The sequence below is a fragment of the Narcine bancroftii genome, chromosome 10 (assembly GCF_036971445.1).
Source record: "Narcine bancroftii isolate sNarBan1 chromosome 10, sNarBan1.hap1, whole genome shotgun sequence".
Taxonomy (NCBI): Eukaryota; Metazoa; Chordata; class Chondrichthyes; order Torpediniformes; family Narcinidae; genus Narcine; species Narcine bancroftii.
The window spans coordinates 95,669,740-95,686,157 of NC_091478.1; the positions used below are offsets into that span (position 1 = coordinate 95,669,740).

Consider the following 16,418-nt stretch of genomic DNA (forward strand, 5'->3'; position numbering starts at 1 on the left):
AGAGTGACTGGTTGGGGGGGGTGTTAGTGACCAGGTGGGGGGTGGAGTTTTGGTGGGGAGAGTGACCAGGTGGGGGGGTGTTAGTGACCAGGTGGTGGGGGTGGTGTTAGTGACCAGGTGGATGGAGGTTTGGTGGGGAGTGTGACTGGGTGGGGAGGGGGGTGTTACTGCCCAGGTGGGGGTTTGGTGGGGAGAGTGACCGGGTGGGGGGCATTAGTGACCAGGTAGGTGGGGGTTTGGTGGGGAGAGTGACTGGTTTGGGGGGGTATTAGTGACCAGGTGGGAGGGTGGAGTTTTGGTGGGGAGAGTGTTAGTGACCAGGTGGATGGAGGTTTGGTGGGGAGTGTGACTGGGTGGGGAGGGGGGTGTTACTGCCCAGGTGGGGGTTTGGTGGGGAGAGTGACCGGGTGGGGGGCATTAGTGACCAGGTAGGTGGGGGTTTGGTGGGGAGAGTGACTGGTTTGGGGGGGTATTAGTGACCAGGTGGGAGGGTGGAGTTTTGGTGGGGAGAGTGACCAGGTGGTGGGGGTGGTGTTAGTGACCAGGTGGATGGAGGTTTGGTGGGGAGTGTGACTGGGTGGGGGGGGGGTGTTACTGCCCAGGTGGGGGTTTGGTGGGGAGAGTGACCGGGTGGGGGGCATTAGTGACCAGGTAGGTGGGGGTTTGGTGGGGAGAGTGACTGGGTGGGGGGGGGGTTAGTGACAGGGTGGGGGTTTGGTGGGGAGAGTGACTGGTTGGGGGGGTGTTAGTGACCAGGTGGGAGGGTGGAGTTTTGGTGGGGAGAGTGACCAGGTGGGTGGGGGTTTAGTGGGGAGAGTGACCAGATTGGGGGGGTTTGGTGGGGAGTGACCAGGTGGGGTTAGTGCCCGGGTGGGGGTTTGGTGGGGAAACTGGCCGGATTGTGGGGGGGGGGGTTAGTGACTGGGTGGGGATGGGGGTTTGGTGGGGAGAGTGACCAGGTGGGGGGGGGGATGCATTAGTGACCAGGTAGGTGGGGGTTTGGTGGGGAGAGTGACTGGGTGGGGGTGTTAGTGTCCAGGTGGGTGGAGGTTTGATGGGGAGAGTAACCTGGTGGGGGGGGGGGTAGTGACAGGGTGGGGGTTTGTTGGGGAGAGTGACCAGATAGGGGTGGGGGTTTGGTGGGGAGAGTGACCAGGTGGGGGGGGGGTGCGTTAGTGACCAGGTGGGGAGAGTGACCGGATTGGGGGTGGGGAGAGTGACCGGGTGGGGGGGGGTGGGGGAAGAGAAGTGCAAGTGCGCCAGGACCGGTAGCTGCGGCGTTCCCTTGGACGGGGAGCAGCAGCGGACAGCTGGCCGGGAGCGAGCCCTGTATCTAGGAGGTGCGTCTGGCCGCTTGGAGGCCGGGATCCCAGGGAGCCGGTGTGCGGATCGGTGGGATCCGAGCTGCTCACCGCCGTCTCTGGCCCGTTCTGGAGCACGGAACGTTCAAGCAAGCACATGCCCTCTCAGATGGTGCCAGGAGACTTGACCCATCTCCGCCGGGCACCGAAACTGCTCCACTCAGAAATTACAGTGCGGAGAGAGGTCAATCAGCAAGAGGCAGACAGGGGGACTGCAGCCAGCGGGTACCTGCAGCCCACACGCTCTACTGGAGGGACCCAGCCGGTCGAGCAGCACCCGTGGGAGAGGGAATGGGGTCCCTCCACCCTTCCCACCTCGTAGCCCGTCCCCAACTCCTCCGCTCTTTCAATGACGCAGTATCGCCCGCTTTTACTCTTATCCCCATAAAAGGACCCCGCCCGCCAGGTGACTCTCCATGGAAGCTGCTGCCTGACCCTCCAACTTCTCTTCGCCCACAGAAAAACACCGATTTGCCAAGAATTGTTCCCCTTCAGGCCCAGCTCCCTCTAACCATCCCTGGGAAGCCAGGTCATCGCTGCCTCCCTTTGGCCCCTGGTCTCACCCCGCTAAGCAACAACACTCTCTCCAGTCCCCAATCCCCACCCCATTCTAAATAGGTCTCTGCCCATGGAGACCGTTTCTTTTCCCTAGACTAAGGATCCCTTCTCAATCTCCTCCTCCTTAACTGCTTCACTCTCTCCACATAAACCCCCCCCCCCCCCCCCAAACCCTGGAATCATTCTGCTGAATCTCTTCAGCGCTCTCTCCATGGCCTTCGCATCTTTCCTAAAGTATTCCACTTGGACAGTAAATCCACTCCTAATACACGTGAGATTGGGACCTGCCGGAGGAACTCAGTGTCTCTGGGAGAGGAAGAATGGTCGGTGTTTCGGCTCGGAACCCTTCATTGGGACCGAGGGAAGCGAGGACGGGAACACGGTGGGAGGGAGGCCTGAGGCAGGGATCCCGCTAAGGGTCGTCGAACTAGGGAGAGGTGAAACAGGACGGAACAGAGGCAGATGTCAGACACCCGGGGGTGGGGAGGGAGAGAGGGGCAAGAAACACGAAAGGGGCAGGTGAAGGAGGACAAGTCACACAGGTTGGGCGAGGCTGCCAGTGTTGTGCAGAAGGAGAGAAGGGTGACCAATGGAACTGGAAATGGGGCAGAGAAAAATCCAATGGGAAGGGGGTGGGGGATGGAACCAAAGAGGAGATGGGTGAGAATAGGTGGGGGCTGGCACCAAAAAACGGGGAAGGGAATAACAGAAAGGGCACACATAGGAAGAGAGAACAGACTGAGTATGAAATTAGAACATTCTATGTTCATCCCAGATCTTACTGTGTAAGATTCTCTCTTGAAGTTCATTGTAAACGCGTTGCCCGCCCGTCTCTGCTCCAAAATTATTAGCATATAAAAGGATGCCTTGTCCGGATCAACTTGGACTGACATAACCTGCTAATTTTCCTGGAATCTGTTTTTTCTTGTAATACTATGTAGTTGCTCTTCTACTGTCTGGTGGAGAGGATGACTTGCCTGGATAATGCACAAAGTTTTGCCAAGCCAATCAGTTCGGTTGCAACGTCACCCACGAGCTCTAATAATGAGGAGCGATCTTCCACCTCTCGGCCCATCTATCCAGTTTGAAGACTAATCCCATCGTCCTGGTGGCTTGCTTCCTCTCATTTGCGCCACGTCTGAGATACGTCTTCCCCACCCCTGTTCTGTGGCTAGCTTTCTTTGTGCTGCTACATTCCCTCTTCCCATGATCTTCAGTCCTGAAGGCAAGCCTACAGTGTGACATCTTACCAAATATTCTTTGAAAATCAAACAGACACCAAGCATATTTCTCTCACTCACCCTCTCTATAACTTCACCATAAATCTTCAAATGGATCAAGCGATTTTTTTTTCCAAAGACATTCACATTTATCCCAAATAACTGCCAATCCCGTCCCTGGTTAGTTTCTAGGACCCCCGTCCCTGGTTAGTTTCTAGGACCCCCGTCCCTGGTTAGTTTCTAGGACCCCCGTCCCTGGTTAGTTTCTAGGACCCCCCCCCCCCCCACCTACTGAGTTTATTCTTATGCCCTTTCTAAAAACGTGTGTAACAATTTACATTTCCCCAGAGTGCAGGCGCCACACCATAATTTACCGATTTTGGCCAGTTTTCACTCTTTCTGCTCCCAGAGACTCTTGATGAATTCCACCTGGAGGAGGGGGTTTATCTGCTTTAACTTTACCTAGCTTTTCTCTCAGCCATGAACAGAGGCCCATCTTGGCGCCTTCATCCTCACCTCTCCCCATCACCGTTTTCCATCTTTAGAACCCTTCTGATGTACCCTTCCCACCTGCTCTTTGCTCCTTATTCATCTTCACATTGAGGTTTTTACAAACAGCTCCATTCTCACTCGTGGCGATGCTCCATTACTCTGCTACTGCGACACAGTTTGTTCTCCATCTGGTCAGTGGGCTTATGCCGACACTCCCATCCACTCAATCATCACCCCAGCTCTGCTCTGTTCGACCCAGTCTCCACAACTCATGCACACGCTACAGTATGTGAAAGGCTTTACTCATTGCATTTTGGAGTGAGGTTGTGGATGTCAGACATGTCAGGGGCACTGGGTGTTTTCTCTGGGAGATTTGACTCTCACTCTCAGGCATGAAAAGACAGGAAATTGCCAGTGTCTGTCTGGGATCATTTTCTGCAACTGCACCAAGTTTCACTCATTAGAAATGAGCGGAATGCTCTGCAAACCTATCAAAGTCATAGATTTACAGCAACTCGCCATGCCGACCGATTTAATTCCATTTGCCTGTGTTCAGTTCACATCCCTGTTCACCTTTCCCGTCCATATAATCTCTCAACGTCTTTTAAACATTTTAATTGTCCCTGTCTCCACTTCCTCTGGCAACTCATTCCATATAACTACCCTCTGGGGATAAAAATAAGTTGCCTCCCCCCCGCGTAAATCTTCCCCTTTCACCTTCAACCATTGCCCTCCAGTTTTGGACCCGCTGACTGTGACCATTTGTGGTGAGACACCACCAGCCTACTTGCAGGAAGAGCACCGGAGGACTGACCACACCTGGCCGGCTGTCAATCAGCCCACCTGAATAGACCCAACTCCACCCGGCCGGCTGTCAATCAACTGCCCGGGATCTAATCCTGAGCGGGCCCTTCCCAAGCCAGTCACTCAGGAGTGCAGCTACCACTGTAGCAGAGATTTTTTTTGAACTGAATAAAGCCTGTTGTACAGTCTTTCTCGAGTTTTGTGCATCCCCGTTCACCTGGCCTCCGCTCTTCAGAATGTGATGGTGTACACTACGATCCACAAGAAGGAACACGAGGGGGAGATTGCGGATTTGAGGAAATGGAAGTATGCTCATGGGAAGAGTTTACTGCAGCGCAGAACCTCTTACACTCCCCACGGAAGAGTCGACGGGAACAAAACAAACCAATTCTGGACAACATTAAAGCAAAATCGAGCAGAATTCCTGGCAGCTCGGATACAAGGAATTGCAAAAACAAAACTGGGAACTGCGAAAAGAGGTGAACGACGAATTTTCCAAGATTTTTTAGAGGTCGAGTGAATCCCAGGATATTGGGTGCGCTCAAGAAAATGCTGATATGATTCCACTGGAGCCAGGGGCACGGGCAGGTGGGATAGGAAAGCCCAGGGCTCGGTTTCCCTCCAAATGAATGTCAATGATCACACCAACACGAGGACGGGCGGGCAGTCATACCGTGGCTTCCTTCAAAACACATTAAGGAAAGAGCAGACACGTTGACTTTTCGTCCTTTACTGTGGAGGACACCAGTTTCCCAAGAGTTGAATTCGGACAGGTGAAGGAAGTTACAGCAACAAAACCACAGGTCCAGACGGTGCCCACAGCAAGGGTTTTAAAGCAAGTCGACGAAAGTCGTTAGCGAAACTTTCTAATCTTGTTCCAAAAGTTGTCCTGTCTAATTGGAAAACTGCACATGTCACACTGTCAGCGAAGAAAAGAGCGTGAAAGAGCAGAGAACAATATTAAATGGTATTATGGTTTGAGTAACTGCACCCTTGTTGATTTCCAGTTGATCAGCGAGAGGTCGGGATTGTCTACAAACACGATCATGCCTGAAATGCTTGTGTGAATGTTTTGGAGCAGTGGGCGACTTTCGCAGACATTTAATAAAGCCCCCGCCACACACAAAACTATTACCGTAACTTGAAGCTAATGAAAATTAAGGCAAATTATTTCAGGAGTCGGGTTTCCGCGTTTGTGGTGGGGGGGGGGGGGGGGGGGCACGGCCACGGTGATGGGTAATGCAGGCGGCACGATACACAACACGGAGGGGACAGAGGCATCAAATTACAACCAGAAAAAAGGCATAAAGCAAAGGGGAACGATTGTGACGAACAGGTTTCGGCGCAGGACGTTGTCAGCTCACCCACTTTAAACATGAAAGGATACAACTCCGTACCTACTCAATGACGAGAAGTAAAATCGCCCTCGACTGGCTCGGCTGTGTGGACAGTGACTGGAGTGGCGAGGTGAGGGTGTGCACAGGTAATACACGCCCCAGTTGGAGCGCTGAAAGGAGTTGTGGTCCACTCTGCCCGAGGGGGCGAGTCTGGCACAAGCAGAATGAAAGCTTGATTGCAGGGGTAATGTCACAAGGGAATTGGAACATTGGTGGGCAAGGGCGCGATCTTTGCAACGCATTAGGGGGAAGTGAGAGGGTAAAAGATTCTGGCGAGGCCCAGGCCTTCCAGGAGTGCAGCTCCACAAAGTGGTGGGGCTTGAATGAACAGAGAGAGGCAAGAAGGACTCCGGGGGCCAGTCAGCGTCAGTGGAGAGGGGTCAGCCGCAGTCAACGTTTCGAGTCTGGACTCACTATTGACTGGTCTTGGGAGCCTTTATCAAGACTCTACCCGACCCCAAACTGACTAACCATTTCACGGCTGAGTCCTTCAACCCTCTCTTCCTTTAATCGAGATTCCAGCATCTATGGGTTTTGTACTTCATTGATGGAGCTTGAAATTCTAAACAAAAAACTATGCTGGGCCAAAAGTTCTTGTTAAACCCGAGATTTCTAGATTGTTATAGCGTAGGAGTCTGGGTCAGTCACATACAGGCAATGAAGTCAAACTACAAAGCTGGGGAAACTCAACAGGTCAAACTGTACTTTACGTAGCAACCAACGTTTCAGGCTTGAACTCTTCATCAAGAGCAAAACAGGCGTCTGCCTACATGCCTTGATGACGTGGGGTGGGGGGGGGGGGGAGGAGGGTCAAGCCCAAACCGTTGGTTCTGTATCTTTATCTTTGCTATATAAAGTACACTGTTTGACCTGCCGAGTTTCCCCAGCTTTGTGTTTTCACTTCACTCAGTGTCTGAAGACTTCCCTGCTTTTCTCTCCTCCAATGAACTCCTCCAACTACAGAAATGAGAGGCCAGGTGGTGAAGAAGGCATGAAATTCTGGGGGCTGCAACAGAAAAATGCTGGAAAATCCCTGCCTCGGTGGAGAGAGAAACTGGTCAGTGTTTTGGGTCTGGGACTGCCTCAGAGCTGAGAAGGACGGTCAGACTAGCAGAAAAGAAGTGGTCTGTATACAGAACAAGGGGATTGTCAGGACGGTCAGACTAGCAGAAAAGAAGTGGTCTGTATACAGAACAAGGGGATTGTCAGGAATAATGGAAAGGGATTGAGTCAACCTCCTGTATCTGTGTGGTGAGTTGCTAATGTCTGAGTTAGATGATTGGCTGAATAGTCCTTCACCCATTTTGCCAAACAGGATGGCTGAATGATTCCTTTGGCATCAAGGATTCTAATTTGAAGCTGACCCAGCAAGAGTTAATTGATTTAAGCAGAGGGTTAAGGATGGTTGCTGCAGCCTACAGTTCCTGGTGTTGGTCTTTATCACCTGCTGGGGTCTCCTTGCTAACACGGAATCTCAGTGTCTCGGTGAAGAACTTGACTCGATGTTCCTTCAACTTTGTCCCAGCCTTTGGCTTCAGGTTCAGCTGCATATAGCTCTCATCCTGATCGTAGGCTGGCCACAACTCCAGCCCCTCTCCATTTGGGTTCCTACAAAGCACAATAGCTGGGCATCAGGGACTGCTTCCCACTATATCGAACTATATAGCACTACAGCACAGAAATGAGATCCTCAGCCCATCCACTCTGTATCAAACAATTATTCTGCCTCATCCCATTGATCTTCACCCAGACCATAGCTCTCCACACCCCACCTATCTAAATTTCTCCTAAATATCAAAATTTAGCCTGCATCCAACTCTGCACTGGCAGCTCATTCCACACTTTCACCACCCTCTGCATGAAGAACCTCCCCCAAAGTTCCCTTTAAACATCTCACCTTTCACCCCTACCCATGTCCCCTAATTCTTAGTTCACCCAACCTCAGTGGAAATGGCCTGCATGTATTTACTCTATCTATACCTCTATCCAATCTCCCCTCATTCTCCAATGCTCCAGGGAATAAAGATCTAACCAGTTCAACCTTTTCCCATAACATCCAAACCCCCCAACCCACCACGAGCCCCCCAATGCACTCACCCTGACTACTCCGACAGCCCTTCCCAAACACCCCCACCAAGAAGGACAAGGGTGGCAAGTGTAGGGAAACAGCACTGCCTGCAGTTCCCTTCCAGATGCACACCAACCAGGTTGTTCCTTCACCACTGCATCTAAATTCTGAAGCTGCCTCCCCAACAGCACTGTGGGAGCACCATCACCAGAAGGACTGGAGTGGAAGGAAGTGGCTCATCCCATCTAGGGCTTGCCAGTGCTGTCCCAGTCTTTAAAGATGAATTGAAAATGATAGAACTTCTCCTCACTGTGACCATGAGCTCCCTGGGCCACAGGTGGAGTACAGGCCTGTCCTCCACATTAGGAATCATGTATTAGCCTGGAGGGAGCATTCAGAACTTTAAAGTTTAAAGAACAATTTCACAAACTAGAAAAATAAATGAAGACCACACTGGAAAAACTGAAGCTGTATAGAACCCTGGGGAGGTGATTCTGACTTCCACATTTTGGCCACAATGTCTGTTAAGTCAGAGTTTTTACATGCACACCATCTGCACACAGTTTACTCAGGGCTGTCCTCTCAAGGATCTGAGAGTTAAAGGGAGTGAAGATATTGACAGGGAGTGATAGAGTCCTGGGAGAAACCCATGTATAAGTCAGATCATGGCTGGGGATTGGGGCCCAGTGCTTCCAGGAACAAACCTGTCCCTGACTCCACACCAGCTGCCACCACCACCCCATCAATACACCCCACCTCATCACACACCCACCCATCCCCTTCATACACCCTCACCCCATTCCCATCACACCCTGACCCCATTCCTATCACAGCCTCATTCATACTCTAACCTCTCATTCCTCCCCACCCACACTGATGGCCCTACTCTGTAACATGATGATGCCCAGGGAGGTAGGCACCTACCTCACAGTTTGTTCCACTTCCTGCATGTGGGAGTGAGTCACATGACATGGTCAGGTCAGCCATGGCTGGCCAACATCCTGAAATAGGTCCTTCAGGCCACCAAGCCTATGCTGACCCATCCAATACCCATCTACACTGACCCCATACACCAACATCCTGGCGCGCGATCTGGGTGCTTGTCGAGATGATCTGTTCATTCTGTTGGTGTCTCTGTCTCCACCACCCCTCAGGCAGTGCATTGCAGTCTCTCACCAGAGGCGACTCAGATCCCTTCTCAACCTCCTCCCCTTGGACACCGCTGCCACATAACCCTTCTGTTTCATGGTTCTAAGTTCTCATACACTCCTGAATTATCTTCATGTGGAAACAGTCCTGTGAGTGTGGGCTGGCAAGCTCAAGATAGAAACATGCTGCTTACCCATTCTTGGCAAAGTTCGCCCAGTATTTCATCAGACGTCTGCTCAAGTCCACTTCTTCTGCAGTGCCATTCACTGTAAGAGTCACACCATTAGAAGATGGACCATGTGCCTGGAGGTCTCCTCAGTTCAGACTGCACCTGAGCTCCAGCAGACTCAGAGAGAGGTTCAAATTTTAAATTTAGACATACCGCACGGTAACAGACCCTTTCGGCCCACAAGCTCATGCTGCCCAAATACACCCAATTGACTTACAACCCCCGGTACATTTTGAAGGTGGGAGGAAACCCAAACAGACATGAGGAGGATGTACAAACTCCTTACAGACGGCATGGGATTCAAACCCTGGGCCCGGTTGCCTGGTGCTGTAACTAACCTCTATATTCAAGATCAAACAAATGGGGAGGAGAGAAAGGGCAAGGGGGAAACCTGTGATAAGGTGGAAGGGAGGGAAAATTCAATGACAAAAATGTTCATGGTGGAAGAACAAAAAGAAACAAAACCAAGCAACAAACACTCAGCTGGAGGAACTGAACTGGTCAAACAGCATCTGTGGAGGAAAAAGAATGGTCAGTATTTCATTGAGCCATCTTCTCAATGATGTTGCAACCCTTGTTCCAGCACAAAATAATGACCATTTGTTCTCTGCCGCACAGATCTTCCATCAGATTGTGTTCTGATCCATATCCCTTTCATATTCATGTGTCTATCTGGAAGCCTCTTAAATGCAACAATTGTATTTGCTTCTGTCTGGAAGCCTCTTAAATGCAACAATTGTATTTGCTTCTGCCACCGCCCTGGCAGCCCATTTCAGGCACCCACCATTCTCTGTTCAGAAATGTATCCTGCACATCTCCTTCAAATTTTCCCCCTCTCTTTAAACACCTATCCTCTAGTGTATGGGGAAAGATTCTAACTGTCCAGGCCTCTCAGCTTCTGACACACCAGAGAATACAACACAACTTTGTCCAATGAAGGTGGCTCTTCCGAGTTAATCCAAGACATCTCTAGCAGCTAAACATTAAAAAAATCAACAAGGAGTTATAAACGAGTTGAACAAAAATGTCCTGCAAATGCTGGGTTCAAGTGAAATACACAGGAGTACTGGAGAAACTCAGTAGGTCCATAGGCGCCCAATGTTTTGGCCCTGGGCCCTTTGTCGGGAATCTGGAAAAGACATCTGAAAAAAAAAGGTGCGGGGAAGGGGCCAGGGGAAGAAATGCATACTAATAGGGAAGAACTCATAGGTGGATATGGGTGGAAAGCGAGAAGAGAAAGAAGCGGAGAAGTGCAATACAGAATCACGCTGAGAAGGTCAGCAGGTCAGTAGCATCCAAAGTAAAGGGGGACAAATGGATCTACACTGAGATGTGATGGGGCAGTGGTTCTCAAACTTTTTCCACCCACTCACATTCCACCTTAAGTAATCCCTTACTAACTATCTACCCTATATGATGTCACAGATGCTCTAAGGGATTACTTCATGTGAGTGGAAAGAAAAAGGTTGAGAATCATTGTGGTGGGGGAGAGAGCAGAAGGCTAAGGTTAGCTCTCTGGTAGGTGAAGGAAGGGAAGGGAGTGGGGAGCTGGAGGAATGGAGACAGGGTGAGGGAGGGGGTGTTAATGGAAATTGGAAAAGTTGATAATGGTACGGTCTGCTTGGAGGATGCCAAGAGCATTTCCTTGCAACACCTCAGACAAATGGTGGTTAGTAAAGGATGAGTTGTTTGACCGACAGTCTAGTGTCAAGGACAGAGATGATTGACTTTTCAAAGGAAGGAAAAGGTATGAGGATCAGCCAATGAAGAGGCCGAGGGGTGGGATTACTGGAGGGAAATGTGATGAAATCTCCAGGACTCCACCCAACCCTACATCAGGATCAAAACACAGACTCAAACCTGTCAGGTGGGACTTGACCATCAGCAAACAGATACAATAACTAGTATAGGAGATGGCGAACAAAGGATGAGATGACAGTTTGTCATATACACAAGTACACTCTACAGATGTATTGAAATTCTTGCTTTGCTTACCAACTACAATAGTGTAAATTAACATAATCTGCTAAGATGGAAAAAGAGATAAATATCAAAGGATAGGTAAATAAATATTCACAGTTGCAGTTAATGCAAGAAAAAAAATGATGATTCAATAGTGCAGACAGATCTGTTGGTCCTGGAGTAGTTTATGGTTTGGGTTTGCGAAGTACAGGGAAGTTCAAGACCTTGATAGCCATTAAAAGCAAAACCTGCTCTTGAAACTACAGGTGCTGGTCTTCCGGCCATAAGTGGCAGTGAAGAGATTGTGACCAGGATGATGAGGGTCCTTTGAGGCAGCATTTCACAGAGATGTCTAGCAATGGATGGGAGGTCAGTGCCCATGATGGACCTGGTTGTGTTTGCCAATTTCTGCCACCTTTTGTTTGGATATCTATTTGTGCTTGAGTTTCCAAACCAGGCCATGTTGCAACCAGTCAGTACACACACATATACACACACACACACACACACACATACACACACAAAAGGACACAGGAGTGTTGAACTGAGAGAGAAGATATGCTCAAAGATTATTAAATTCTCTGCGTTCTCCTCACCTGTTACAATAATGTCCCCATTCCAAAATGAGCTTCCAAGAACATAGCCAACCTCATCGCCATGGTCAGCCTTCACAAAATCAGGGCGGGTTTCATTGTAGATGCTTGTCCTGTGTTGAAACTCATACAGAAAGACTGGAGACCCTGCATCTGAGGAGAGAAGGCAATGGAAGTGTATTTCCTCATTAAGTGCAGGGAATGGGGATGCTGAGAGAGGATGAACAGGAAGGACCTCAGCCCCTTGGCAGACAGGTCAGAACTGAGGGGTTTAAATTAACCTGAGAGATTGAACTAATATGGATTATCCTCACTGAGTGGTGAGGGGTATTGTGTCTGAAAGGATGGCAGAGGGACAGAACCCTTCCCATTCCAATGTTCCTGAAAGTTCTCTTGAGGAGTCGGAAGGCCCATAAACTGAGACCTGGGAAGTGATTTTAACAATCCAGTGGTGGCTGCCAGGAATATGGGCTGAATGGCCACATGTACAAATCTAAGGTGTAGTTGGTGTCCTTGGTCTGGGCAATCTAAAGGCTAGATCACCTATGGCATAGGTACTCTGTGGTTATTTAAGAGATTACTTAAGGTGGAATAAGAGTGTAAATAAAAGGCTGAGATCCATTGGGCGAGATCCAAGTGCTCTAAACCAGGAAGGGACCATCGAGGAGCTTTGTGAGAGAGACTTTGGCTCACTGATGATACGGAGATTATTTTTTGCAGTGGTTAGTGAAAAAAGGTTCAACAGTAACTTTCAGATGCCACTGGGAAAAATAAAGGAGGGGAAATTCTGCAGTGTGGTGAGGGAAGAGCGGAGCAAGATGGGGGGTGGTGGTGTATGTTCTGTTCTGTATGACGTGCCCCTCTTAGCTCCAAGTGGAAGAAAAACTACATCTGCGCTACCACCATCGCCGTTTATATTTGAAAGATCTACAAGACAAGATTGTCCTTTGTCACCAGCACTTTTTGCATTAGCTATTGAACCATCGGCTCAATTGATAAAACAAGATAGTAATATTAAAGGTATTAAAGTGAAATCTGTGGACTTTAGAATTAATTTGTTTGCGGATGATGTTTTGATTTATTTAACAGAACCTCAGGAATCCTTAAGATGTTTAAATGACAGGTTGGAACAGTATGGAGAAATATTTGGTTATAAAATTAATTGGAAAAAAGTGAAATTAAGCCATTGATTGATGCCGATTATACTTCTTGTAAGAATATTGTTCAATTTAAGTGGTCAGATCAAATTAAATATTTAGGTATTAAAATAGATAAAAATTTTGATCATTTGTTTGAATTAAATTTTTTATCTTTATTTCAAAAAATTAAAAATGATTTTAATCGATGGCAAGATTTGCCGATAACATGAATAGGTAGAGTTAACTGTATTAAGATGAATATTTTTCCTACAATACCTTTTTCCAATCTATTCCTTGTAAAGTTCCTCCAAAAAAAATTTTTAAAGATTTGATTTTTATAGTAAGGAAATTTTTATGGAAAGATAAAATGGGAAGAGTGTCTTTACAACAATTAACTTGGAAATATGAATTAGGAGGTTTACAGCTTCTGAATATTCAAAACTACTATTATGCGGCATAATTAAAGTTTATTAATTAATGTTTGATTAGGAAAATCTATTGATATGGGAAGATATTGAATTATATCAAATTAATGAGAAGAAGATGGATCAGTTTATTTATAAATGGAGCTCTAAGTTATAATTCACCTATTTTGATGCATTTAATGGAAGCATGGAATAAGATAAATGAGGAAATAGGTACACAAGGGGAAAACTTCAAGTAAGACACCTTTATTTCAGAATAAACATTTTTCTTTTATGTCTGATAATCAGTTTTTGAAAATATGGGATCAGAAAGGAATTAAAACTGTTACAGGACTGTTATGAGGTTAGTTACTTTTATTTCTTTCCAGAGAATGAAAGAAAAATATAAATACAATCAAATACATATTTTTTGTTATTATCAAGTTAGAGTCTCGTTATTGGATAAGTTTCGGGAATACTTTAAGGTTACCAAGACAGACCAAATTTGAAAATTTACTTACAGAAGGTGGGAAGAAAAGGTTTATATCTGAAATGTATACATTATTACAGAATAAAATGCCTAAGTTAGATTTACAAAAATCTAGATTAAAATGGGAAAAAGACTTGGGGACAGCCATTTCTCAAGATGATTGGAGGAACCTATGTAAAGATAGCATGACTAAAATGACAAGTCAACGTGAGATATAGATTAGTTCATTATAATTTTATACATCAATTATATTTGACTCCTGAAAAATTTATGCTTTAGATGTTAGAAAGAAATAGGTTCCTTTTTACATTCTACTTGGTTCGTGATAAGGTAAAACCTTTTTGGATATGGCTTAAAGAATTTTTACAAGACATTTTTAAAGTTAAATTTTAAATGGACCTATCAATATTTTTGCTAGGTAATAGTAAAAAGATATGTTTGGAATTAAGATTAATTAGATTTAAATTGCATTTTTGAGATTAGTATTAACAGTAGCGAGAAAATGTATTGCGATTACTTGAAAAAATGAAACTAATTTGAATTTACATAGGTGGCAGATGGAGTTTAGATCCTGTATACCATTGGAAAAAAAATGTATAATTTATGTGATAATTACCTTTTTATCAGAAAGTTGGGAGCCTCTATTTGGATTATATGGGTTTAAAATTTTGAATTTTTGGCCATGCCGTGTGGTGTCGGCCATGCCGTCCGTGGTGGTGTTGCTCCAATTCATGGTAATTAATTATGTTATTGTGGTTTATATCTTTTTCTTTCTTCTCTTTTTCTCTTTCTTTTCTTTCTTTTTTTGGGGGAGTAGATTAGATGGTTAGCGAGGTTTGGGGGAGGGTTGTAATGATAGTAGCATGGGTTAGAGTTTTTTTGGGTTATATACCATGTATTCTTTATTGACAATATGTATTATTTGCTTTTGTTCTACTGTATGTATCATGATTTAAAATTTTAAATAAAATATTCAAACAAAAATATGATGCCCCTGTGCTGTTGTTATTTTTCTATATAATCTGCACTTTAACCAGTATTACATTAGTCCCTACGCTGTGTCTTATCTATTTTGTCTTATTCATTCATTAATTTATCTATTTATTCATCTCTCTGTCTGTCTATGCATTCATTTACTTGTTACTGTTGCTTTTCCTGGTGTACGGATTATCTTCCCTAGGTTGCCCGCAATAAGAAGCTTTTTTTTACTGTATTTCAGTGTAAGTGATAATAAAACGATTCAATTAATCATTTATGTTCGGGCCCTGCAGGAGCAAAAGCAGGGAGTATTGGAAACAAACACATCAGGGAGCTTCTGGGAAGTATGAAATAGAGTTAACATTTCTGGTTTTGTTTTAGATTTCTGGCACCTGCCCAGGTTATTGGTTTCCATTCCTTGTCATAGGCACCCTCTCTAATCTAAGAGTTACCGGGCAGCAATCAGGAGCATGGAACCCGAATTCCCTCCCTCTCAACCATGAGATTATTGGGCAGGTTCTTTGGCCCTCTTTTGTCCCTGACCTTGGAAACTTCGGGATCTTCCCACTCTTTCAAAATCAGGAGATACTGACGAGATACCAGGAGATGTTGGAAATCTGAAATAAAACCCAAGAATGCTGGAAACCCTCAGCATCTGTGGAGAGGGTGAAAGAATAAGTGCTTCAGGTCAATGAGCTTGTCAGGTTTCTAGCAGAAAGGCATTATAATTTTTTTTAATTTAAATTTTATATGTGATTTCCTGTTGAGTTTAATTTAAACTTTAGACACTAACGAACACTTCGTAACCAATAAATCTGTGGTTTGGGATTCTATGAAGGCTTATTTAAGAGGGCAAATAATAAATTATACAGCTAAGATTAAAAAAAAGAATATATGTCTGAAGTTAATAATTTCAAAAATGAAATAACAAAATTGTAAAAAGAATTACAGAATCAAGTGAATGATGAGAAACAAAGAATAATGGAATTTAAAAAAAATTAAATTTAATGAAATACAAATATATAAAATGGAGAGAGATACAAGGCGAACTCAACAAAAATATTATGACTTGAGAGATAGAGTCCATAAAGTTTTAGCATAGAAATTGAAGACAGAGCAATTATCAAGAACAATAATAGCCATGGGTCTAACAGTATCTTTTTGTTGGGTTATATGGTTTCTTTGATAGGGTTGGATAAATTTCAAATTGCATTTGTACGTTTAGTGTTATCTGTAGCACGAAAATGTGTAGCTAGCACTTTGAAGGATAATGTGGAGGTTACATTATGCGCTGGCATAATGAGTTGAGAAATTGTATTATTATGGAAAAAATTACATGTAATCTGCACGATAATTATTTGTTTTTTGTTAAAATGTGGTCTACTTATTTGGAGTATATGAATTAAGAAATACTTTGAAATATTTTTTATAATCATTGTATTATCTTTATATTTGGCTCCCCTTAGGCTGAAGGGGTGGGAGGGTTTTTTAAAAAAATTTATACCAAAAAATTGTTTTTTTTCTGTTATGTTTGATTGTAAGTTGTTTAAATTCTTTTAAATAAAGTTTAAAAA

The 16,418-nt window shown here is 45.6% G+C and overlaps 1 protein-coding gene across 1 annotated transcript in view; it reads right to left on the reverse strand.

Moving 5' to 3' along the window:
* ces2b (carboxylesterase 2b) overlaps positions 1–16,418 on the reverse strand; it is a 74,953-nt gene that overhangs the window by 25,379 nt on the left and 33,156 nt on the right. Inside the window, exons 11-13 of the mRNA XM_069902016.1 lie at positions 11,837–11,986; positions 9,243–9,315; positions 7,277–7,440 (exon numbers count right to left, since the gene is read on the reverse strand). Of these exons, the coding sequence (XP_069758117.1) occupies positions 7,277–7,440; positions 9,243–9,315; positions 11,837–11,986 (387 nt within the window). The remainder of the gene's footprint in view (positions 1–7,276; positions 7,441–9,242; positions 9,316–11,836; positions 11,987–16,418) is intronic.